The following is a 26,564-nucleotide window of genomic DNA, read 5'->3' on the forward strand; positions in this document are numbered from 1 at the left end:
ATGGCGCATAAATGTTCGGAATCCATTCTTGTTTTGAATTGATAAGCCAATGTAATGTGTTCAGTAAAAAAGTACATACGGCAACCAAATCAATACATTGTATATAATACAATATAATCTGTGTTATATGAACCCTTGTACTGAATGACATAAAAACTGTCTGTTTCACTATGGTAAAATTGAGCAGAAATATAATCATACAGTAGATCCAACATAACGACCGACAGGCGAACGAGAATGATCGATGGACGAACAGATCATATATCACGAACATAAATATATCCGTATTTGAAACATTGCATGCGCTTTTGCATTTGCTTCTAAAAATATATATAAGAAAATAATTCCTTGAAAAATAATTAAAATCTACATCTACTAATACATATTGTAAATTTAATCAAATTTAGAGCAGTTTTGAACAAGAAGAAATATCTAAACACTTACCCACAGAATATGATCTTTTGTATTCCCTTTCTGCTTTGCGTATAAAAATCCATTTTTTATTTATGCAGGCTAGATGCTTATGATCGGGTCAAACAGTTGTTTGTAAATGTAGGATACGATACATACCTATATTTATATACACACATTCCGACATGGAATTGTAGTACTTTTAACATGTGGTTAATTTCAAAAATAGAAAGTGCATGATAAATAACAAATTTATATGAAAATGTCATGTGCATCCTTACATTAAAGTACGCTTTGTACTTAAAGATTGAGGTCATTAGGTGCTTACGTAAATAAAAATTCAATAAAAAAAAAAACACTTTTATTTCAGCTCACTCGGCAAGATTATTTTCAGCCTGCTCCCTTCAATTCTCAGCCACCCCATCTTCCCCCTCAACTCGCCCTTTTCAGACCTTTCCTCACTAACTCTCCTTTTTCATTTAACATTTCCTCCGTCACCTCTCTTTCTTCTCTTCTCAGGCCTGTTTCTAGTCCTGCCAGATTTCCCTTAAATCCCTCCTTTCTTAGCTTGTCCCTTCTTTCAGTTGTTTTTCAGCGCTCCTTTTCGTCCTGTCTAAGTCTATTTTTCTTGTCCCTTTTCATCCCGCCGTCTTTCCATACAGTCGCTTCCCAGCCCCTCTTCCCTATTTCTCTAACAATTACAGCCTACCCGCCGCCGCCGCCGCTTGACCCCCCGCCCTTCTCAGTTCATCCCTCTAACTCTCATATTCTTTCCTAGTTAACGTTCATTACACGACTATCCAGCCCTCCTCCCCTGTCGTTTGACTCCTTTCAAGTTAGCCTGTTTCCTCCCTAACTAATATCGGTCGGTAAGCTTCATTCTCTATACCATTACGTTTTGTTTTTAATACTTTTAACTCATGTTTTGTTATCCCAATATCTAAGCAGAAAACGCTTTGTGTTATCTACGCAGTGTTAAGTGTTCCTTTGGATGTTTCTAATGTTACATCTGGGTTAACAATCCACTCAGGACAAGTGTGGTAATATTCATTTTTGATTCTACTTGATGCGGCACCTGTGGTTTTCAAAGGAAAACATGGACCTGGTTTTGTAATTGACGGGTATCAAACAAGCTTTTGTATTACCACAGCTTCAACATGATCATTTGAACGGGTCATATTTCAACATGAGCTATATATTCTCTGGCTGGCTGGCTGAACAGCTTCAGCTAACATTATATGCCCTTGTTAACTTTGAACAGACACACACGTAGGAAACATACAGTGACCAATATTTCTAAGCTCGACGAGAAAATATCTATTAAAATTGATTAATGGTGTACAAAAATATAAAAGATAGCAAAATTGTAATAAAATTCAAAATAGATAGTAGCTATGTAAAGCGTAGTACATCTATAAACACACACAAAAATGAATTTTATGTCTTTACATATAATTTAAGTGAAAGTTATCCTACAACATTAAATAATTATGTAACTGTTCTTCAAGTGCTACAATGTACCAAGGTGACTGTATGAGTAACGTTAACTTGGAGTAATGCCCTGGTTGAGTGCTAGAGGCTATCTACCTACCTGCCGAGGTTTTCTTTTGGAGGGTCGATATCTTGCTGAAGTTCCTCTTCGAGTTCGTTCTCGATCTTTTCCACGTACCCGTGTGTTTTGGCCAACACTAAAGTCTCCGCAACTAATGTCTGAATCACGCAAAGAATAAGCATTGTTTAGGCACCGAGGCGCTGTACATAATCTCCGCCAATAGTAAAACAACCATTTTTGGGAGATTTGATCGGACATACAAGGTCATTGATGTTGAATGTACCACACACTCGTCACGGCACCAAACATTACTATTGTATATGTATGTACCAATAACTGGTCACGGCACCAAACATTACTATTGCTTTCGTATGTAATATGGACTGGTCGCATCACTAAACATCACTACTGTATATGTATGTACCAATAACTGGTCATGGCGCCTGATTTTACTATTTGTTTGGCAGATACATGTGCCTTGGTCATTCATAGCACCAAATCAGACAGTAGCTGTTGCATGCTCGGTGACTGATCGCGGCACCAATCTGTAACTGTACTGGGAGAACTTAACGTGCTTGACTGACCTGTAGATAAACTGGCTACAACAAAAAATACATGTCGCTACGGTACATACCCTTATCGCACTGTCCTTTCGTTTGCCATAGCGTCTCTGTCCAGGGTTAGCCCTTTGGCTGTTCAAGTTTCCAATCCCTGGAAGCATTTATTAGTTGCAGTGTCATCCACCCAATAAAGTCCCGCCACATTCATGTAGGTCACTGTGGGGCCGTCTGCAAAACACAAGGAAGATAACTTATAAAGTAAATGGATTTCAATGAAACTTTTAAGCAATAGACAAAAGTGCCTGATGAATTAGAGACCATCGTAGGACATAACGTACGAATTTTCCGGCACGACGTTGTACATTAGTGAAAGATTATCCTCTTTAAACTTACTATTTCTTTTGTACAGAACATTTCGAATGATTTCAAAGTACAAATATGAGACCAATCCAACCTTTCAATAGTTAAGTCGTTGTGGGTTTTGTGCTTGTGTGTACATTGTAGATAAACAGCACAATAGTATGCAGTTGCTGACGACGTCATTCATGCCATTTATCAACAAACTATCTTCATGTTTTTGCAAGAACTTTCTATACCGGACTGCTTTCAATCATTTTATCACATACAACAGAGAATTCCATAAAACATGTTTTTACAACATGTACACTAATTTTCAATTTGTAACTTTTCCTCACTAGACTATTCGGCACTTGGATGCTTTATGTTTATATAACGTCACTGGAGGTGTCCAACTAGTGTGGAAAAAATAACCATTCTCTACCTAGATAGTATGACAAAATCATCTGAACCTCAGGTTTTGGCATTCAAGAAATTGACCGCCCTAAGTTTTAAAAAAATCACTTCTAAATAGTACAGGAGTCATTCGTACTGGGTTCAGTGCAATATGCAATTAAACACACTCAACAATACTAGGCTCATGGACGTCATCAAAATTGGACTTCGTATAATATGGCATACATATCATCAATATCATTATACATGTACCTGTAGCACACACGTCATCAACATCGGGCTCAGTACAATATAGACGCACATACGTCATCAATATCGGGGCTAGTAAAACAAAGAATAAACGCCATCATCATCAATATTCGGCTACACAATATACATATAGCGCACACGTCATCAACATCGGGCTCAGTACAATATAGACGCACATACGTCATCAATATCGGGGCTAATAAAACAACGAATAAACGCCATCATCATCAATATTCGGCTACACAATATACATATAGCACACACGTCATCAACATCGGGCTCAGTACAATATAGACGCACATACGTCATCAATATCGGGGCTAGTAAAACAAAGCATATCATCATCATCAATATTCGGCTACACAATATACATGTAGCTCACACATCATTGATATCCAATTCAATATCCACAATCCTGATAAGAAGCATGGTTACATTGCGAAACTTATAGCTTCTCGTTTATAAATATAAACACGGTCCATGCACCTATAAGGAAACATGTGCGCATGTCTAATAATATTCGATTTGTAGACGGAAACATGGCGACGTTTCATTTTAAAACCCAATTTATATTGATTTATCGACATACCTTACTGCATATGTATTGACCAAACAGCAGGTGGCGCTGCACGTTTCTACAGAACGTGCTTTTCTCGTACACGTGTGGTCAACTCATGTAGCAGATTAGACGGGCGATCAAACGACACAGAAATCTCCAATATTTTCCCCCCGCTGTCTTCGTGATCAAAGTGCAACATATCCCGTGCACATTTGTCCTCTGTTATAATTATCAAGTAATGAAAGTTATCCTTATATCTCCTTCGCAATGTGCCGATGATGTCATAATGTACTGTACCACAATATCAACATCCTCGATCGATATTTCAGACTACAGTACAACGATGACACCAGGTCTCCACATAGAAATCAGGTTAACTTGTCTGTTACCTATACGTGATAATGACAAAAGCATACTCATTAAAGGGTTTAATACTGATTTATACACTATAAAGTATGCACTAAAGGGACAAATATCGAGGTTCTGAAAAGCATTCTTATAGAAGACTTTTACTTTATCAAATTCGGTCATTTTGGTATATCGACAAAAATCTTTGTTTATTTTTATTTACAAATGGACAAGAAGGCGTTAATGATGTTGACGTAAGCCTTTGATCATGTCGTATAGTAAATATAAACAAGTGAGATAAACTCGGTCAACGATTTCTATGGAAACACCAACCAGAGAATTCACAGATAAGAACAAAAGGAAACAAGCATCAGATCCTTGCTGTCATCTTCGGCGTTCCAAAGAAACAAAAATAATTAAGTTCCCAAATCTGCAACGAGTTTTACAATGATTCTTTCTACGACGCTTCACATACACTATAACGCACATTCCAGTGCTAAGTCTTTTAGATTTAAATCTACAACTGTTTGAAATTACTTCTATTTTTTTTAAAAAAAAATACGACAATACTTGATTATTTTTAAAGGTGCCAACCGAATTTCAGCCGTTTCTAACGAATTTCATATATCTCGAAAATTTCAGATACAATATTTTATTAAACATATATACAGGTATAATCTGATATTTCCACACTGACGAATCTCATTGAAGGTATAATCTGGCATACATTTTATCGTTCTTTTAAATCTCGATGAAACTTTATATGTTTGCATTAATACCGTTTCAGTGTCTTGTTCTGTTCAAACCCTGTGCTGTTAGCTGTATTTTTATCTAAACCTCTTACTAAATGCAAATGTGTATATGGTCGTAAAGTTAAATGAAGGGCGGTAATTACCAGCGTTACAATAACTTGACAATGAAATTATTACCTTCACACCATTCAGTATCATTCCTCGGGTATTTAAGGCATCTCAAAAAGTTCATTTTAAACTAAACGGTAATGAACGTCTTCATGAGAAGTGTTAATTAACCGTTTAATTATAATCGCCCTGTTAAATCTGAAGATCTGCGCCAGTGATATGGTTAACCAGTGGTACGTAGCCTTGACTTCATCAGCTGTGTTTTCTCACTGTCCCCGCATACAATAAACCAGAAACTCGCTTTAAAATGAAATATTTCAGGAATTTAAACGTTTCAATGAAATGTTCTTTTATTTCCGTTTACCCGGCCTGGCTAGTTTAGTTAAGTCTTCCTGAGACGAGACCACACATTGACAAATGAAGAGTGCGAACCTTCTCAAATGCTTTAACCTAATTTCAATGAAACCGGTCACAAGCCAGTGTGGAAAGAGAAGCGGTGAGTGGGGTCCCAGCTAACAGACATGTGAGAGAAGCGGTGAGTGGGGTCCCAGCTAACAGACACGAAAGAGAAGCGGTGAGTGGGATCCCAGCTAACAAATATGAGAGAGAAGCGGTGAGTGGGGTCCCAGCTAAAAGACATGAGAGAGAAGCGTTGAGTGGGGTCCGAGCTAACAGACACGAGAGAGAAGCGGTGAGTGGGGTCCCAGCTAACAGACACGAGAGAGAAGCGGTGAGTGGGATCCCAGCTAACAAATATGAGAGACAAGCGGTGAATGGGGTTCCAGCTAACAGACACGAGAGAGAAGCGGTGAGTGGGATCCCAGCTAACAGACACGAGAGAGAATAACGGTGAGTGGGGGCCCAGCTAACAGACACAAGAGAGAATAGCGATGAGTGGGATCCCAGCTAAAAGACATGAGAGAGAACCGTTGAGTGGGGTCCGAGCTAACAGACGAGAGAGAAGCGATGAGTGGGGTCCCAGCTAACAGACACGAGAGAAAATAGTGGTGAGTGGGATCCCAGCTAACAAACACGAAAGAGAAGCGGTGAGTGGGGTCCAAGCTAACAGATACGAGAGAGAATCGGTGAGTGGGGTCCCAGCTAACAGACACAAGAGAGAATAGCGATGAGTGGGATCCCAGCTAACAGACATGAGAGAGAAGCGGTGAGTGGGGTCCCAGCTAACAGACACGAGAGAGAAGCGGTGAGGGGGGTCCCAGATAACAGACACGAGAGAAAATAGTGGTGAGTGGGGTCCCAGCTAACAGATACGAGAGAAAATAGCGGTGGGTGGGATCCCAGCTAACAAATATGAGAGAGAAGCGGTGAGTGGGGTCCCAGCTAACAGACACGAAAGAGAAGCGGTGAGTGGGGTACCAGCAAACAGACACGAGAGGAAGCGGTGAGTGGGATCCCAGCTAACAGACACGAGAGAGAATCGGTGAGTGGGGTCCTAGCTAACAGACACGAGAGAGAAGCGGTGAGTGGGATCCAAGCTAACAGATACGAGAGAGAATCGGTGAGTGGGGTCCCAGCTAACAGACACAAGAGAGAATAGCGATGAGTGGGATCCCAGCTAACAGACATGAGAGAGAAGCGGTGAGTGGGGTCCCAGCTAACAGACACGAGAGAGAAGCGGTGAGTGGGGTCCCAGCTAACAGACACGAGAGAGAAGCGGTGAGTGGGGTCCCAGCTAACAGACACGAGAGAGAAGCGGTGAGTGGGGTCCCAGCTAACAGACACGAGAGAGAAGCGGTGAGTGGGGTCCCAGCTAACAGACACGAGAGAGAATAGCGGTGAGTGGGGACCCAACTAACAGACACGAGAGAGAAGCGGTGAGTGGGGTCCCAGCTAACAGACACGAGAGAGAAGCGATGAGTGGGGTCCCAGCTAACAGACACGAGAGAGAAGCGGTGAGTGGGGTCCCAGCTAACAGACACGAGAGAGAAGCGGTGAGTGGGGTCCCAGCTAACAGACACGAGAGAGAAGCGGTGAGTGGGGTCCCAGCTAACAGACACGAGAGAGAAGCGGTGAGTGGGGTCCCAGCTAACAGACACGAGAGAGAAGCGGTGAGTGGGGTCCCAGCTAACAGACACGAGAGAGAAGCGGTGAGTGGGGTCCCAGCTAACAGACACGAGAGAGAAGCGGTGAGTGGGGTCCCAGCTAACAGACACGAGAGAGAAGCGGTGAGTGGGGTCCCAGCTAACAGACACGAGAGAGAAGCGGTGAGTGGGGTCCCAGCTAACAGACACGAGAGAGAAGCGGTGAGTGGGGTCCCAGCTAACAGACACGAGAGAGAAGCGGTGAGTGGGGTCCCAGCTAACAGACACGAGAGAGAAGCGGTGAGTGGGGTCCCAGCTAACAGACACGAGAGAGAAGCGGTGAGTGGGGTCCCAGCTAACAGACACGAGAGAGAAGCGGTGAGTGGGGTCCCAGCTAACAGACACGAGAGAGAAGCGGTGAGTGGGGTCCCAGCTAACAGACACGAGAGAGAAGCGGTGAGTGGGGTCCCAGCTAACAGACACGAGAGAGAAGCGGTGAGTGGGGTCCCAGCTAACAGACACGAGAGAGAAGCGGTGAGTGGGGTCCCAGCTAACAGACACGAGAGAGAAGCGGTGAGTGGGGTCCCAGCTAACAGACACGAGAGAGAAGCGGTGAGTGGGGTCCCAGCTAACAGACACGAGAGAGAAGCGGTGAGTGGGGTCCCAGCTAACAGACACGAGAGAGAAGCGGTGAGTGGGGTCCCAGCTAACAGATATGAGAGAGAAGCGGTGAGTGGGGTCCCAGCTAACAGACACGAGAGAGAAGCGGTGAGTGGGGTCCCAGCTAACAGACACGAGAGAGAAGCGATGAGTGGGGTCCCAGCTAACAGACACGAGAGAGAAGCGGTGAGTGGGATCCCAGCTAACAAATATGAGAGAGAAGCGGTGAGTGGGGTCCCAGCTAACAGACACGAGAGAGAATAGCGGTGAGTGGGGACCCAACTAACAGACACGGGAGAGAAGCGGTGAGTGGGGTCCCAGCTAACAGACACGAGAGAGAAGCTGTGAGTGAAGTCCCAGCTAACAGACACGAAAGAGAAGCGGCGAGTGATGTTCCAGCTAACAGACACGAAAGAAAGGCGTTGAGGGGGTCCCAGCTAACAGACACGAAAGAGAAGCGGTGAGTTGGGTCCCAGCTAACAGACACGAAAGAGAAGCGGTGAGTGGGGTCCCAGCTAATAGACGACAGAGAAGCGGCGAGTGGGATCCCAGCTAACAGACATGAGAGAGAAGCGGTGAGTGGGGTCCCAGCTAACAGACACGAGAGAGAAGCGGTGAGTTGGGTCCCAGCTAACAGACACGAAAGAGAAGCGGCTAGTGATGTTCCAGCTAACAGACACGAAAGAGAAGTGGTGAGTGGGATCCCAGCTAAAAGCCACGAAAGAGAAGCGGTGAGTGGGGTCCCAGCTAATAGACGACAGAGAAGCGGCGAGTGGGATCCCAGCTAAAAGACACGAAAGACAAGCGGTGAGTGGGGTCCCACCTAACAGACACGAAAGAGAAGCGGCGAGTGATGTACCAGCTAACAGACACGAAAGAGAAGCGGTGAGTGGGATCCCAGCTAACAGACACGAGAGAGAAGCGGCGAGTGGGGTCCCAGCTAACAGACACGAGAGAGAATAGCGGTGAGTGGTGTCCCAGCTAACAGACATGAGAAGGAATGAGTGGGGTCCCAGCTAACAGACACGAGAGAGAAGCGGGGAGTGGGGGCCCAGCTAACAGACACGAGAGAGAAAAGCGGTGAGTAGGGTCCCAGCTAACAGACACGAAAGAGAAGCGGTGAGTGGGATCCCAGCTAACAGACACGAGAGAGAAGCGGCGAGTGGGGTCCCAGCTAACAGACACGAGAGAGAAAAGCGGTGAGTAGGGTCCCAGCTAACAGACACGAAAGAGAAGCGGCTAGTGATGTTCCAGCTAACAGACACGAAAGAGAAGCTGTGAGTGGAGTCCCAGCTAACAGACACGAAAGAGAAGCGGCGAGTGATGTTCCAGCTAACAGACACGAAAGAAAGGCGTTGAGGGGGTCCGAGCTAACAGACACGAAAGAGAAGCGGTGAGTGGGATCCCAGCTAAAAGACACGAAAGCGAAGCGGTGAGTGGGGTCCCAGCTAACAGACACGAGAGAAAATAGCGGTGAGTGGGGTCCCAGCTAACAGATACGAGAGAAAATAGCGGTGGGTGGGATCCCAGCTAACAAATATGAGAGAGAAGCGATGAGTGGGGTCCCAGCTAACAGACACGAGAGAGAATAGCGGTGAGTGGGATCCCAGCGCTGACACGAGAGAGAATCGGTGAGTGGGGACCCAGCTAACAGACACGAGAGAGAAGCGGTTAGTGGGATCCAAGCTAACAGATACGAGAGAGAATCGGTGAGTGGTGTCCCAGCTAACAGACACGAGAGAGAAGCGTTGAGGGGGTCCCAGCTTACAGACATGAGAGAGAAGCTGTGAGTGGAGTCCCAGCTAACAGACACGAAAGAGAAGCGGTGAGGGGGGTCCCAGCTAACAGACACGAGAGAGAATAGCGGTGAGTGGGGACCCAACTAAAAGACACGAGAGAGAATAGCGGTGAGTGGGTACCCAGCTAACAGACACGAGAGAGAATAGCGGTGAGGGGGGACCCAACTAACAGACACGAGAGAGAATAGCGGTGAGGGGGGACCCAACTAACAGACACGAGAGAGAATAGCGGGGAGTGGTGTCCCAGCTAACAGACATGAGAAGGAATAGCAGTGAGGGGGGACCCAACTAACAGACACGAGAGAGAATAGCGGTGAGTGGGTACCCAGCTAACAGACACGAGAGAGAATAGCGGTGAGTGGGGACCCAACTAACAGACACGAGAGAGAATAGCGGTGAGTGGGGTTCCAGCTAACAGACACGAGAGAGAAGCGTTGAGGGGGTCCCAGCTTACAGACATCAGAGAGAAGCTGTGAGTGGAGTCCCAGCTAACAGACACGAAAGAAAAACGGCGAGTGATGTTCCAGCTAACAGACACGAAAGAGAAGCGGCGAGGGGGCCCAGCTAACAGACACGAGAGAGAATAGCGGTGAGTGGGTACCCAGCTAACAGACACGAGAGAGAATAGCGGTGAGTGGGGACCCAACTAACAGACACGAGAGAGAATTGCGGTGAGTGAGGTCCCAGCTAACAGACACGAAAGAGAGCGGTGAGTGGGGTCCCAGCTAACAGACACGAGAGATAAGCGGTGAGTGGGGTCCCAGCTAACAGACACGAAAGAGAAGCGGTGAGTGGGGTCCCAGCTAACAGACACGAAAGAGAGCGGTGAGTGGGGGCCCAGCTAACAGACACGAGAGATAAGCGGTGAGTGGGGTCCCAGCTACCAGACAGGAAAGAGAAGCGGTGAGTGGGGTCCCAGTTAACAGACATGAGAGAGAATTGAGGTGAGTGGGGTCCCAGCTAACAGACACGAGAGAGAAAAGCGGTTAGTGGGGCCCCAGCTAACAGACACGAGAGAAAATAGCGGTGAGTGGGGTCCCAGCTAACAGACATGAGAGAGAAGCGGTGAGTGGGGTCCCAGCTAACAGACACGAGAGAGAAAAGCGGTTAGTGGGGCCCCAGGTAACAGACACGAGAGAAAATAGCGGTGAGGGGGATCCCAGCTAACAGACACGAAAGAGAAGCGGTGAGTGGGGACCCAGCTAACAGACATGAGAGAGAAGCGGTGAGTGGGGTCCCAGCTAACAGACACGAGGGAGAAACAGTGAGTGGGGTCCCAGCTAACAGACATCACTGCCTAACACCTAACACCTAATAGAATGTCTGTTTACAAATGTATACTGGGGGTTCATGGCGCGGAATCAAAAGCGTTATCTATAGCATTCAGTATCAACCGAATGTAATACCCTGGATACGGTTCCAAGAATTCTAAAACGGAAACCGTATTTGTCATGTATAGAACCAGCTCTTTTGAAGCACAGTTTTTGTTTTCTAAGTTACCTCCCTTTTATAGCTGGTATAATGCAAAGGTTGATATCTATTAGTCTAAACACTCACGAAATAGTAATATTTTCTACATTTTCAAAGAACAGTCGGAACATAAAATCTGTGTTTGTTTCACTCTCTAACTTCTCCTCAATAATTATTTAACCACGACATAGCGACAAAACCAGTAAACGTTATTCTTCAGTTAGCATTTCTCTTAACAACAGGGATCAGTGCTGCTGTGACGTTGAAAAAAAATTACAAAAAAATCATTAAAAGAGGAAAGTGCAGTACGTATTATACTTCGGGTACATTTTCATAAATTATCTTTGATTTCCACGTTATTTCGTTGTTGGTAGCCCAAAAACTGTCTAAAAATAAGTCAGGGGGGGGGGGATCTCACTATGACTCTTACTAACAAATTGCATATAAGTCGTATTAAAATTCCCTACAATTTAACGAGACGGTACGTATTTTAGATTATTATGTATATGTCATTTAAAACTAAACATATTGTTATTGGATGGCCGTAGCCTATAGCTAGGGGGCAACTGATAATGGGGCAAATTAAAACAGGGGGTGAAGCCTCGAATGCGGGTGGGGATTGGGGTGGGTTTGAGGAGCCACTCACTCCCAGAAGCTATGAGAAAGAGAGGTCTTAGTAAGATTTTTTTCAGAAACTTTTGGAAGAGAAAAACATAGAGCAATACAAGTTATCAGAATGCCCTTCATTTGGGCTTGTAAACAAGAACAACATCGAGAAAACACGAAGTATTTTGTCTACTTAAAGAAAACGATAGTATTTTATCTACCTATAAAACACGATCGTATTTTGTCTACCTATAAAACACGATATTATTTTGTCTACCTATAAAACACGATAGTATCTTATCTATCAATAAAACACGATGGTATTTTGTCTACCTATAAAACACGATAGAATTTTATCTATCTATAAAACACGATAGTATTTTGTCTACCTAAAAAACACGATGGTATTTTATCTACCTATATAACACGATAGTACATGTATTTTGTCTACCTAAAAAACACGATGGTATTTTATCTACCTATAAAACACGATAGTATGCTGTCTACCTATATAACACGATAGTATGCTGTCTACCTATAAAACACGATAGTATGCTGTCTACCTATATAACACGATAGTATGCTGTCTACCTATAAAACACGATAGTATGCTGTCTACCTATAAAACACGATAATATGCTGTCTATCCATAAACACGACAGTATTTTATCTACCTATAAAACACGATAGTATTTTATCTAACTATAAAACACGATAGTATTTTGTCTACCTAAAAAACACGATGGTATTTTATCTACCTATATAACACGATAGTATTTTGTCTACCTAAAAAACACGATAGTATGCTGTCTACCTATAAAACACTATAGTATGCTGTCTACCTATAAAACACGATAGTATGCTGTCTACCTATAAAACACGATAGTATGCTGTCTACCTATATAACACGATAGTATGCTGTCTACCTATAAAACACGATAGTATGCTGTCTACCTATATAACACGATAGTATGCTGTCTACCTATAAAACACGATAGTATGCTGTCTACCTATATAACACGATAGTATGCTGTCTACCTATAAAACACGATAGTATGCTGTCTACCTATATAACACGATAGTATGCTGTCTACCTATAAAACACGATAGTATGCTGTCTACCTATAAAACACGATAGTATGCTGTCTACCTATATAACACGATAGTATGCTGTCTACCTATAAAACACGATAGTATGCTGTCTACCTATAAAACACGATAGTATGCTGTCTACCTATATAACACGATAGTATGCTGTCTACCTATAAAACACGATAGTATGCTGTCTACCTATATAACACGATAGTATGCTGTCTACCTATAAAACACGATAGTATGCTGTCTACCTATATAACACGATAGTATGCTGTCTACCTATAAAACACGATAGTATGCTGTCTACCTATATAACACGATAGTATGCTGTCTACCTATAAAACACGATAGTATGCTGTCTACCTATATAACACGATAGTATGCTGTCTACCTATAAAACACGATAGTATGCTGTCTACCTATATAACACGATAGTATGCTGTCTACCTATAAAACACGATAGTATGCTGTCTACCTATATAACACGATAGTATGCTGTCTACCTATAAAACACGATAGTATGCTGTCTACCTATATAACACGATAGTATGCTGTCTACCTATAAAACACGATAGTATGCTGTCTACCTATAAAACACGATAGTATGCTGTCTACCTATATAACACGATAGTATGCTGTCTACCTATATAACACGATAGTATGCTGTCTACCTATATAACACGATAGTATGCTGTCTACCTATAAAACACGATAGTATGCTGTCTACCTATATAACACGATAGTATGCTGTCTACCTATATAACACGATAGTATGCTGTCTACCTATAAAACACGATAGTATGCTGTCTACCTATATAACACGATAGTATGCTGTCTACCTATATAACACGATAGTATGCTGTCTACCTATAAAACACGATAGTATGCTGTCTACCTATATAACACGATAGTATGCTGTCTACCTATATAACACGATAGTATGCTGTCTACCTATAAAACACGATAGTATGCTGTCTACCTATATAACACGATAGTATGCTGTCTACCTATATAACACGATAGTATGCTGTCTACCTATAAAACACGATAGTATGCTGTCTACCTATATAACACGATAGTATGCTGTCTACCTATATAACACGATAGTATGCTGTCTACCTATAAAACACGATAGTATGCTGTCTACCTATATAACACGATAGTATGCTGTCTACCTATATAACACGATAGTATGCTGTCTACCTATAAAACACGATAGTATGCTGTCTACCTATATAACACGATAGTATGCTGTCTACCTATATAACACGATAGTATGCTGTCTACCTATAAAACACGATAGTATGCTGTCTACCTATAAAACACTATAGTATGCTGTCTACCTATATAACACGATACTATGCTGTCTACCTATATAACACGATAGTATGCTGTCTACCTATAAAACACGATAGTATGCTGTCTACCCATAAAACACGATAGTGTTTTATCTACCTATAAAACACGATAGTATTTTGTCTGCCTATAAAACACGATACTATTTTATCTACCAATAAAACACGATAGTATGCTGTCTACCTATAAAATACGATGGTATTTTGTCTATCTATAAAACACGAAAGTATGCTGTCTACCTATAAAACACGATAGTATGCTGTCTACCTATAAAACACGATAGTATGCTGTATGCCTTTAAAACACGATCGTATTTTGTCTACCTATAAAACACGATGGTATTTTATCTACCTATATAACACGATAGTATGCTGTCTACCTATAACACACGATAGTATGCTGTATGCCTTTAAAACACGATCGTATTTTGTCTACCTAAAAAACACGATGGTATTTTATCTACCTATATAACACGATAGTATGCTGTCTACCTATAAAACACTATAGTATGCTGTCTACCTATAAAACACTATAGTATGCTGTCTACCTATATACCACGATAGTGTTTTATCTACCAATAAAACACGATAGTATGCTGTCTACCTATAAAAAACTATAATATGCTGTCTACCTATAAAACACTATAGTATGCATTCTACCTATAAAACACTATAGTATGCTGTCTACCTATATACCACGATAGTATTTTATCTACCAATAAACACGATAGTATGCTGTCTACCTATAAAAAACTATAGTATGCTGTCTACCTATAAAACACTATAGTATGCATTCTATCTATAAAACACTATAGTATGATGTCTACCTATATACCACGATAGTATTTTATCTACCAATAAAACACGATAGTATTTTGTCCAAGTTTTGTGTACAGACTCGAAATAAAAACGGTGAACATTGCAAGAAAGACACATTAAACCCAGTTCTACGCTATTTGATTTGACATCTTAAAGAGTACTGCATGACATTGTTAGTTAGGCGGTGTTTCCCACCATCAGATTGTTCTTTGTTAAAACACAGTATATCTGCTTGATCACCTAAGCATGTGGTCAACTACATTGTAACGTTATGTCTATGTAATTGTATTTGTAAAATAAAACCATTGTATAGTTTGTACTTGGTATATAATCTGCGAGATTGGCCGCAGAAAACTTATTATAAGCCACTGCTTTCGCCTTGGATAATATGCTTTCCTATTAATAATTACAGCATACAAAAATGTATTTACGACATGAAAAGCTCACAATGATATAATACCCCGGCAACACTGTTAAAATTCGACGTTCGAGAAGCGTACATGTAGTTGATGAAGAAAACTATGAACTTTTCTCAATTAGAATCTGACATTTTCGTTGTATGTAGTGCAAAACTACTTAGTGAAATGTTCCGTTCTATAATCACAGTTAAACAATGGTATACCGAAGCACGAAACTTTATCGATCGTACAGCGTACAATTGATCAAAGAGAAGTATTTCTGATAAAGCATTACTGGTCATTCACCTCCCACAATAGTACCAGATACACGGAATAAAGGCGGCGTCGGTAAATTAAAAAACCAAAACTGCCAATGTCTCGAATACATACATTCCGTGCTGTTGGCCGTTAGGAATATCAAAGAATGTATGCATGGTGAACAAAGGCTTACGGCTTTTGCTTTCGCGTCAGATTGCCCTTTTCGGTGAAAAACTTACACACACAAAAATCGTCGAGTGATTATTCAAAGTTGGGATTTTTATCAAATGAAATTCAAGTCCTCCATAAGATCATTCAAACATCATTTTGGAGCGTTTTGGAAAAAGCCTACAAGGATATGACTGTTGGTAGATTTTAGAATGTGTATTGCCACATATACAACACAAAGATATGGCATAAGTTATTGCAACATTAATTAAGATCTTTCCCAAATTAAATGGGAGAGTCAAAGAAGGAATCTAACATAATTTTGTTAGTTTGATATAATCTGTTGTTAGATATTCTATGAAGTTGTAAACATTTATACAATGTAAAAATCATTATCATCGTGGCAATGGTTTGGATACTTATTATAACAAAAAAAATGCTCATTGTTATTAATATTTGCATCTACAATATCGAGATTAAGGAAATAGGCAAACCCCTCTGAGGATCACAATGTGAAAACTTGAAAGACAGTCGCTAAGGGGTTACATTTTACCACATTTACATTCGGGGTTTATCAAGACAAAAACATGCATATGTTATGTTAAAATAATGTATGCGTAGCTTGTCCATATTATGAGCCTATCAAATGTAAATAGCGGTCACAGTACTGTACTTATGAAGACAAACAGAATATAATTCGGTATATGAAGCTAGGTCTCCTCGATATCAAGCAAATGAAATCTCACATCGTCAATACGTAAAGGGAAAAAAGCAAAAACAATGTCGATACGAAAAAGACAACAGCTAGGACTGAGGAGACATGAATGTGAAAGGAAAGATATCATGAGCTCTAATAGACAACACAGATGCAAAACAAATGTTCAGCAAAGGTGAAATGTTCCCTACTCCAGGCCAAAGAGTGGGCGGCAAGGACCCGTGGTCCCCTGTTGCTACTGTAACACTTAAAGATATATAGCATGATATGACCGCAATAGTTTTAGTAGGTATAATGTACATGTAACAGTGCCAAAGGGAACCTTAATATATCAAATCGGGATGGGGCCTTCACACTTAACCTCGCTACAAACTACTTTCTATAAACGTTGTACATACCGTTGTACCAAGCCCCTATCGGGTGCACCTACACCTATAGTGTGTGTCCGTTACTTAATTAGCTTTCTCTGGTGTACGGGGGAGGGAGAATGTTCAGAGCTCTGTCATGATTTCCGCTCTTCAATCTTACGCAAATCTATTATACATTTACTACAAGAACTGAATACGTTTCATATCTTCAATTAGCATAACATAACGTCTGGACCCTATCATAACATACATCTGTGTTTAATTAGACTTTCTCTTATTATCAGGATATATCACGGAAACTTCGGAGATTATATTGCTTTATTATCAACAGGAATATTTAACATTTATGAATGTACTTAATATAGTTAAAGATATATAAATGTAACTGTTTGCAAACAACTGCTGCCACCAGAGTTACAGACGTACAATTGCGCTCACTCACACTGTTAACACATCTGTTACATAGAAAATAATTAAGATAAGACATATAGGTTGATTATCATATATTTTCAGTTAAAAAGCTTGCTTTGCATGATGTAATTCTGCACAGATGTAAAAATATCAAGATTAAACAGCTTCCGGTAAAATTTTATCACCATATAATAACAAATTAGTTGTGGTGTTGTGGTAAATGTGCCGTAAAACATTATAGTTCGGGCATATGAGTAAATAATTGGTATTATCCTCTATTTCCCCGCATGTACATAGTGGACTTTCTACAAGTTGTCTTTTAAATAGGTGGTCATTCTTCTTTACAACGCCAAAACAAATGCTGGAAGTAGACGGGGGTTTATTATATATTTTAGTTGCTTTCCTAAATTCTACTTTGGTGATGTATATAAGGGTGTCATTGCTTTAATCGACAATATTGAGCGTTAAACTCCGTTTTCTTTCCTTCATTTTACGTTCTGTTTGTACTCATTTATTCTATTTTCGTTCACGTGGCCAACTTTTAATTGTAAAATGAAATATTGACACAGCTATATCGAACCACGTGTTCGCAATGTCTATTTATTAACACATGTACGTTGAAATAGGATTATTATCATCATTAAAAGACACTCAACACTATAGATATTACTTTAATAACAGTTTGAAAATAGCATGAAAAGTGCATGAGATTTTGATTTATATCGTGTTATATTTTTCTAGGGAAAAGAATTGGGAATTTTTGTATAATCATAATTTTACAAGGAACAAAAATGCTAGTTGTTCTTTCGTGGGATCAAATTCTCGCTAATAAGTGGTTGGGAGATCAAAAAGGAAATGTTAAGATCCTCGTAAAAATGTGTGTTTTACTGTCCCCAGGTAGTAAACATTAACATGTATTACCTTTATAAGGATCAAAGCTAGATTTTTGCCAGCTTCAATTCATATAATTTAAAATCTCGTCAATTTGAAGTAAAATACCAAAAAATGTGTTTTCCAATGACAATGGGATTGAAAATGTCGACCAAAACACTGAAAAAAGGGAGAAATATACAGAATTTAACGTTTATCATAATACAAATCTCGATAATACTCACTAAGAACAAACTTCCTAAACAGGCTACGCCAAATTGCAGTTAGTTTAAACAGCATCTTCAGATGGGGTTTTTTCTCATGTAATTCTGTGTTAAGTTGAAACTATCGAATGTAATCTTCTTGTCTAGTTTCAATCCTCTAAAAATCACGAATGAAACCTACAATGAATTGCACTTCATCTAAATAATTCTTTTAATCTTCTTTATTTTCATAATGTTCGTTTGATGTTGACTTATTTGGAAACATTTAACAGCTCATACTTTCAGCCAATCAAATTAAAATACATATTCGCCGCAGCACTGCAGAGTGCAAACGCGAGATTAACCGTCTATGCTATTGCAGGTTGTGTATTCGACATCGATACGCATTGCGCTGTGATTGATCAATAACAAAATTTGATTCTTTATTTTTTTCATTGTCATGTTTTGCCTTATATAGTTCCGACCTGTTACAAATCTATCGTAATTTCCGCTGATCAGCTACACCTGTAGGTCATGCTCGGAACATTTCAGTATGTTGCTACATCGTAAGCGACCAGTATTCAGAACCCGTGTTAGGTTTAAGCGTCGGAACGTTTCATTTGCAGCTTTAAAATATATTTATCGTGTGAAAAAACATGGAAACCCGTTGTTACTAGGTTGTCCTTGTGTATCAGCAAAGCAGCAAGGCTGCTCATCGTTATCTTCTTGCCGTAGACACTGATGACTAAATAAAGCAACGATACACTCACTCCCAGCAGATGTAGCTAGACATGTTGTTACGTAAAATAACCCGGCTAATCTGAAAATCGATTGGATAATTTCTAGGTCGCGAAATCAACATCCCTTCTCGCGAGGACCGCACGTGCCTTCCCTACTTACCTACAAACCGGACAACATCGATTTAACTCCTCTGTAATTATCACATTTCTTAATAACGTGACTTGAACACATGTGTACACTTCATGGAATTAGTGGATTGATATTTAACTAATAATAACAGAACGTTTTTGCTGGAAATGATTAACAGACTGACGACTATGATTCTCAATAGTAACGGTATTCATTTCTTTCAATTAAGCCATACTTTTATATTTTGTATTAATCATGGTCATCACGCATGCTTTCCCTGACCGAAATAGACATCAAAGACTGTTTACCGCACAGCAATCACCAATTTTTATCAGATTTTTAAAAAGAAATTATTATGCATGAAGTAAAAAACATATATTCCGGTTAATTTATCAGTAGCCCGGATCCATATTGTTTTAATTAGGGAAGTGAAAATAAACATCGTTCAAACCAACAACGAAATGTCTCTGTGATGAATTTTACCGCATTACATTATACGCACCCCAATAATTGGTTTCCCGAGAAACTTTCATCGGATATATCTCAAGTTCTTTTCTATCATGCATTGATATCAAGTGAATTTCATTAACGACAGACGGTGAGGACCAATTTGAGTTCCTCTTGTGACGTCATCGTGTTTTATTGATTGTGACTTCTCAATAGATTAATTACAATTCTCACTGATTTGTGTTTTTTGTTTTTATTTACGTCCAGTCAGAATCGAGCTTTCCATCACAAGATTTATAAGAAAACCTATTGATGTGGTACCCGAATGAAGAGTTCTATAGTGACACAATACTATACACATACATCACATCGCTGACTTGTCTCTCACTTTCGACAGCGTCTTTATACATGACCCCACCTTTGGTAAGCCCGTTATCAACTTGTTATGAACAGGAAAGCTGGAATACTATCACGTGTGGTGTAAATTGGCCGCCGAATGGCCCTGTCATTGCCCATAAGACTTCAATAAAGAAATAAATATATATATATAATCTTTATTCATTTAACAACAATTAGGAAATAAGCTTTTTCAACTTATATTGATTACTCTTGTTTGCCCGGATGTTAGCATTAAGGGTTTTAAATGTGGGAGGAAACCTGGGCACCCAGAGAAAACCAACGTCGGACAGGTGACCTCATAGCTTTTCATGTCCGATCTCGATTTGTTAGCTGCCGTAATTACATAATACTCTATCTAACCAATCAGCAGCCGCTGTCAACCCCAGGAAGTTCCTATTAGTGTGTTGGTATGAAATATAATCAAAAAATTTAATGTTAATTTAAAAGTTAGACATTTTTGTTAAAAGTTGTTGACAGGTTAGGAAGCATTTTCCCTGTGCACTCAGATGAAGGACGACAAGCCAGGACTCATTTGAATTTCTAGAAACCATGATTGACCAGGCCGTGTTGACATCTGACCGTAGAAATCTTTATAAACACAACTATGGAAGCCGGTTTGGGCAAATTATGTATTTGCCTAATTTAACGTTAATGCGATATAGCGAACACGCAATCGCGCAGGCGCGTGCATTTTAGTATCAGGGTAAAAAAGACGGTGCTATACTTTCAACAAACATTCCTATTTCAACATCGTTTATACTACCTGGTCATCAATTATGCATCTAAGATAAATGACTATGAAACATTCCCCGTTGCTGTGAATGTATACAATGTATACATGTACTAGTAAGACTGCAGTGGCTGACCAAGCTTTCTTCTGGCTGGACAACTGTCCAAATAAATAGTGACCTTTTTGTATGTCGGGGTAACCGTGTCTATATAACGACATTTTAGTGAGATGACACTTCGTGGAGGTTCTTGAGTGAAGTCATCATCAGTGGACACAGATATTACCCCAGTGTTAACAGAAGCGAGGAAGTAAAATCCTATACAAACAAGGCCGTAATCTCACCACTTAGGATACAATTGATGGTTAACGTCGCTGCTTGCAAATTGGCGTTTTACATCAACGGAGCAAACAAACGATTGATTTTATAACAGATTTTATCACTTCTCCGCATTTTGTCGCTCGTCCTTTAGGTTTAGCCGAGGTACATGTACGAATTTAATGTATAGAGGAAACGCTGTGTAACTAAAACCTTGTCAGACTCATCCGCCCGGGGTTGTCCTGAGAGGGGGAAGCGTCACTCTGCGACAGACCGAGACTGTACACCAGGGATATACTCCAAGCAAGCGTTTGATGCCCATTACATTATCAAACAGTGGTACAAATGCCCTTTGTGTATGTTGCATTTATATCAGCTTTAAATGGAATCATTGTACTAACAATGTACAAAACTGCGTATCAACATTATCATTTAGAAATCAGTGCAGGGACCTCGAGTTTGTGAATTTTCATACGTGAGAAGATCCATGTTGTCATTGATTCCTAAGTAGAAAATCTTGACTTGGATGTCCAGCTTCGATGCTTATACGAGCTATATGTGTAAACGTCATAGACGACGCTTTTGTTTACTTTACGTTTTACACATTTCTTTTCTGTGAACGTCAGATTTTTTTACGGAACTAGTTTATCATTTTCTTCTTTTCTATTTTGTCTTTATTTTCCTTTTTCTCTCTCATTTGACTAATTATGTAAAAATTATCGCTATAAATATATCAACGAACATGATTCCTGAAATCTGTTTGAACGTATTTAGTTTAGTGTTTGAGCCCGTGATGATTGCTGTTGAACAACTCACCATGTAACGACGCGTGCCGAAGGGTTGCGGGTTCGAGTCACGGCAAGGCACTGTGTTGTATATTTGAGCAAGATACTTTACTCCACTTGTTCAAGTCTACTCAGCTGTAAATGAGTACGTGGTTGGGCAGTGCTATAATTGTTGAATGCTAGCTGTAAGCGCCGAAATGGCAGCTCCGGCTGTATGCTCCCCAGGAATTTGAAAAAGGTATTGGCTGGTTGCAAAGGCCATATAACCACGGATACTAATTTTTGAACCGCTTTGAGACGACATACGAACTAGGTTGTGATAAAGCGGTATATATGTGAGAATCTCGATTTATTATTATTATTGTGATTATTGATAGAAGTATCAGACAACACCACTGACCTGACACATTATGGTATGTCTATGTGTCTATTTTCTCCTCTGCCTACAGATTGACAGACATTGCCGACCAGGACAAACCTAGACAACACTCTTATATATAGCTCGTTCCTCAACCTGTGGAATATCTGTGAGCAGAAACTCATTATTTTGGCGCCAAGTTGATGTACACTTGTAATGGTTTAGCGACTATGCACAGCACGATTGGTATTGCTGAATATGGTAACCTATAGCTATTCGGCTGTGAAATGGTCGCCCCTAACAAGTATTGTTAGCAGGCGAGTAAACCCTTTGTAGCGAATCACATGGCGCCATTGCATTTTTCAACAATTTCCCAGCGGATTGTCAGTGAAAAAGATGGCATAGACATTTCAAAAATATTGATTGACCAATTGGTATTTGTTGTACACAAGGGAAAGTGAATGAAAGAGGAAATGCCTATTTTTGTGTGTTTCTTTTAATCCACTAAAGTTTTTGTCGCTGAGTATTTTGAGATACTATGATTAGTGAGATATATTGCTATGTATTATGGGTAAATAGTATTAGAGAGGTGGTATGACGGGTGTATGAGAGAATGTGGCGCTGTGTATTGTGGGTAAACTATATCTGAGTGAGAAATGGTGTAATGGCTTAACAATCCAAGATGGCGGCACACTTTACAAGAAGTACAAGATTTTAATTTTATTTCAGGATTTGCGAAGCTGAGACAATATGGAAGACATGTGGCTCGCGTGTCGGTGTGTATTGTTAGTATTGTTGTGCAATATGGTTCCTGGGTCAAGAAACAGACTGTTGCGCTCGTGTGAACTTCAAATGTCAATAAAAGAACATATTCATCAGGACACTTATTATAGATTCTGTAAAAACGTTTATGTTAACAATATGATGTACATGTAGCAAAATGCTTTGACATGGAACTGAAATTATAGACTCCATGCCATGTTGTATATTGGGTATGATATATCATGTCAATGTGCATTAAAGGTAAACTAGACAAACCGTCGATCTGTTTAAACAAATCCACTTAACATATATTTGTAAAGAATTTGTACATGTCAACCTCATTCCCTGAACTGCTCAAATGTATTCTGCGTGGAACCAGCTTTGACTGATCACCATGATGAATTGAGAATTGAAAGTAGAACAACAAAATGAAGAAAAAAACTCAGGTTCCAAATTATCCATCATTTCTCAGAGCCCTCGGAAACTCTCTCGGCGGTCGTTATAACGTCTGTATACCCCTGGGTATCATATTCTAACGTCTTTAACTCCCTGGAGTATTCTATGATTGATTGCCTATTTTCACTGGACGGAAAGAGAACAAAAAAGGCATGTGTGTTACGAATGAACAGAGGAGCCCTGATATTTTTCAATCGAATCTGCATTTCTGCATTGTACACTAATGAAATAAAACAAAAGAATTTCACTTAATCGTTGCAATATGTCTTAAGAAATTTGATTTCAATGCTATATGTGCAAATGACTAATCTAATCATCTTTAACAATCCATACTTGTATTTCAATCAGCCTGCTGCGTCGTCCCGGAAAGTGTCAGAAACTGGTATACACTTTCAATCGATTTTCAACCTGTTCTTCTATTTACAAGTAATAAAAAAGATTCGTGCGATTGTAATTTTCCCCGTGCGTTGATTAATTATATTAAGTGCAGTTGCTGTATGTCTTGAACGGAAACAGAAAGCGTATCATAATTACGTAACCAGGTGAAGAAACTCGATTGGATACCAAACAGATCATATTAATTATAAAAAGTTTGTGTTAAAATCTATTATTATTCCGCTTTTTAAATAGATTGATTTAATTTTCTCTATTTCTTTTAATAATAAACATGCAGAAATCGTGAGAAAATCAAACTCTATTTTACAACAATTATAGAGAGTTTTATCGACTTATATTAATTGATCTTGTTAGCGTAGACGGAAGCATGCAGGTATCTAAATATGGGATGCATCCGGATTACCCGGACAAAAAACACAGGATATGATAATCCGCTCTTCTGTTGGTGATATTTCAATAATGTGTCATTTTAAAGTAACCCAATCATACATGTTTAATATCTTTGTATGTACATAGCTGTTGTACGGATACCAAAATCCTAAACAGACAGATATACTGTATATACTTGTTGGTTCAATCTATCAAAGAAATGCCCATCTTACGACGCTAGCGATTTTATGAAACACACTATATCGTCATCTGGTTCATATCCATGAATATACAAAATACATATTAAATTGATGTTACGATTACAGTGATATGTTATACGATCTGAATGCAACTCCGTTTTACGTCTGTAACTTATGGATTTTCCACGAATCTGTCGAACGCGCCTGTCTAGTTGTGAACGTTTTCCCAGTTAATGCAATTGTACGTCGGAACTAAACCATGAATCGAAAGAGAAAAGATAATACCAGATCCGGAACAGAATGAATCGTGATGTAACATTGCACCCCATAAGTCATTATTTAGGTTTGCGGATTGTAATATCAATATCGGCTCCAAGGCTCCTTACACTTTGCAATAGGATATGGGAGATGGGTTTTAACGCAAGAGTTTTATGCTTTATGCCTATGCCCGTTCAAGCATCACTTTAAAATGGTATTGACCTGAAATATAACACGAACCCGGTAGAATAGAACAACCTGACAGAGGTCAAGAGGTCAAGAGGTCAAGTAGTCAAAGTTCAGGACTTGAGAGCGCCTGGTAAGCGCGGATTGGAGGCAAGTGGGACCACACACCGTCCTAAACCTAAGGCTTGACCCCCGGGACCCATTTTCAGTTTGATATATAATACTAACTATATACATTGTATGACAGAAAGGAAAAGATAAAGATCTCAAAAGATGCAATGGAGCAGCAAATCAATTCTGTATCTCAACTGTGTCACAAGGACGAGTCGCTATTGACGTCACCGTTGCAATGACAAAAAACCCGAACCCCTATTAAGTAATAACATGCAAAATCAAATTGAAAAAAAAACATCTAAATTTGTACTGGCTGATCACAAGCTAGGTCTGTCTGAAAGATATTTGACTGAGTTTCATAAAACCCATATAAAACTTACACTGATCATAGATTCTCTCGTCACAGGATCAAGCTTTTACAACTATTGCAGATACAAGGTAGTGATGTGAGAAATAGTTTGGTCTGTCATCGGGTATCGATCTGTTAAATATCAGTCCTATATCACTGTACAGTGATACAGTATACATCAAACGTGGTCGGGTGTCGGTCTGTCTAGACAACCTGCATCATGTACCATGTTAACTTACATTTAACATGGCGCTTACATGTACAAATTATGTAATAGGTAGATTAATACTATATATAGTGAGTTATTGCCCCTTTATATAGAAAATGAAAAGCAGTCTCGGCGTTTTATTGCATAAAGAGTCTTTAAAAACGTATTAAAACGATGTCAATAAAATTCTCTTTAACACGCTATACAAAATGTGTATGATGACAAAGTTAACACCTGTAATCCAGTCATTAATAAATATGCTCGTCCGAGGTTTTGATAAAGACGTTAATTCATTTCTGACTGATAGGATTCACGAAACAATTTGTACTGAAATCAATATTTAAAAAAAAGTTAATTTTATAGTTTCATATTATCAAAGTGTAAATAAAAATAGGCATACATGTACATACATACTGTTAATACGGGTGATTGCACTTAAGGTACCAAAGAGAACTATATATTTAATTTATTATCGAAACTGAAATCGCCTACTACTCGAGTATGTTAAGGGGAGGTAACCGAACTTTTCAGATCGAAGTGCTACGCACGATCAAAGACTGCTTCATTGTGTCGGTGTCTGGACGTGACAGCCTCCATTGCCAGTGACACGTGTGGACCCTGTCTGGTACTAGGAATCACAGTATATCGATCATAACGCTGTTTTAGAATACCAGGGCCTGTGTGTTCTAATGGTCTGATTAACTCAATGACTCGTAAAGCACAGGTTTTCGAAATATTTAAAAACGACATTGGTGATCTTTAACATCAACCGATTATTAAGTATCCCTATACATGTAGCCTGAGTTTTGAATTTCAAAAACGCTTTGAAAAT

The 26,564-nt window shown here is 39.8% G+C and overlaps 1 protein-coding gene across 2 annotated transcripts in view; it reads right to left on the minus strand.

Moving 5' to 3' along the window:
* LOC110450124 overlaps positions 1 to 26,564 on the minus strand; it is a 107,904-nt gene that overhangs the window by 19,226 nt on the left and 62,114 nt on the right. The window contains exons 2-4 of one of the 2 annotated variants that reach the window (XM_021497396.1): positions 2,598 to 2,751; positions 2,003 to 2,121; positions 445 to 474 (exon numbers count right to left, since the gene is read on the minus strand). In XM_021497396.1, coding sequence (XP_021353071.1) covers positions 445 to 474; positions 2,003 to 2,121; positions 2,598 to 2,684 — 236 coding nt within the window. In that variant the 5' untranslated portion in view covers positions 2,685 to 2,751. The remainder of the gene's footprint in view (positions 1 to 444; positions 475 to 2,002; positions 2,122 to 2,597; positions 2,752 to 26,564) is intronic. The other variant, XM_021497397.1, reaches the window with a different exon arrangement.

The sequence above is a fragment of the Mizuhopecten yessoensis genome, unplaced genomic scaffold (assembly GCF_002113885.1).
Source record: "Mizuhopecten yessoensis strain PY_sf001 unplaced genomic scaffold, ASM211388v2 scaffold4999.3, whole genome shotgun sequence".
Classification (NCBI taxonomy): domain Eukaryota; kingdom Metazoa; phylum Mollusca; class Bivalvia; order Pectinida; family Pectinidae; genus Mizuhopecten; species Mizuhopecten yessoensis.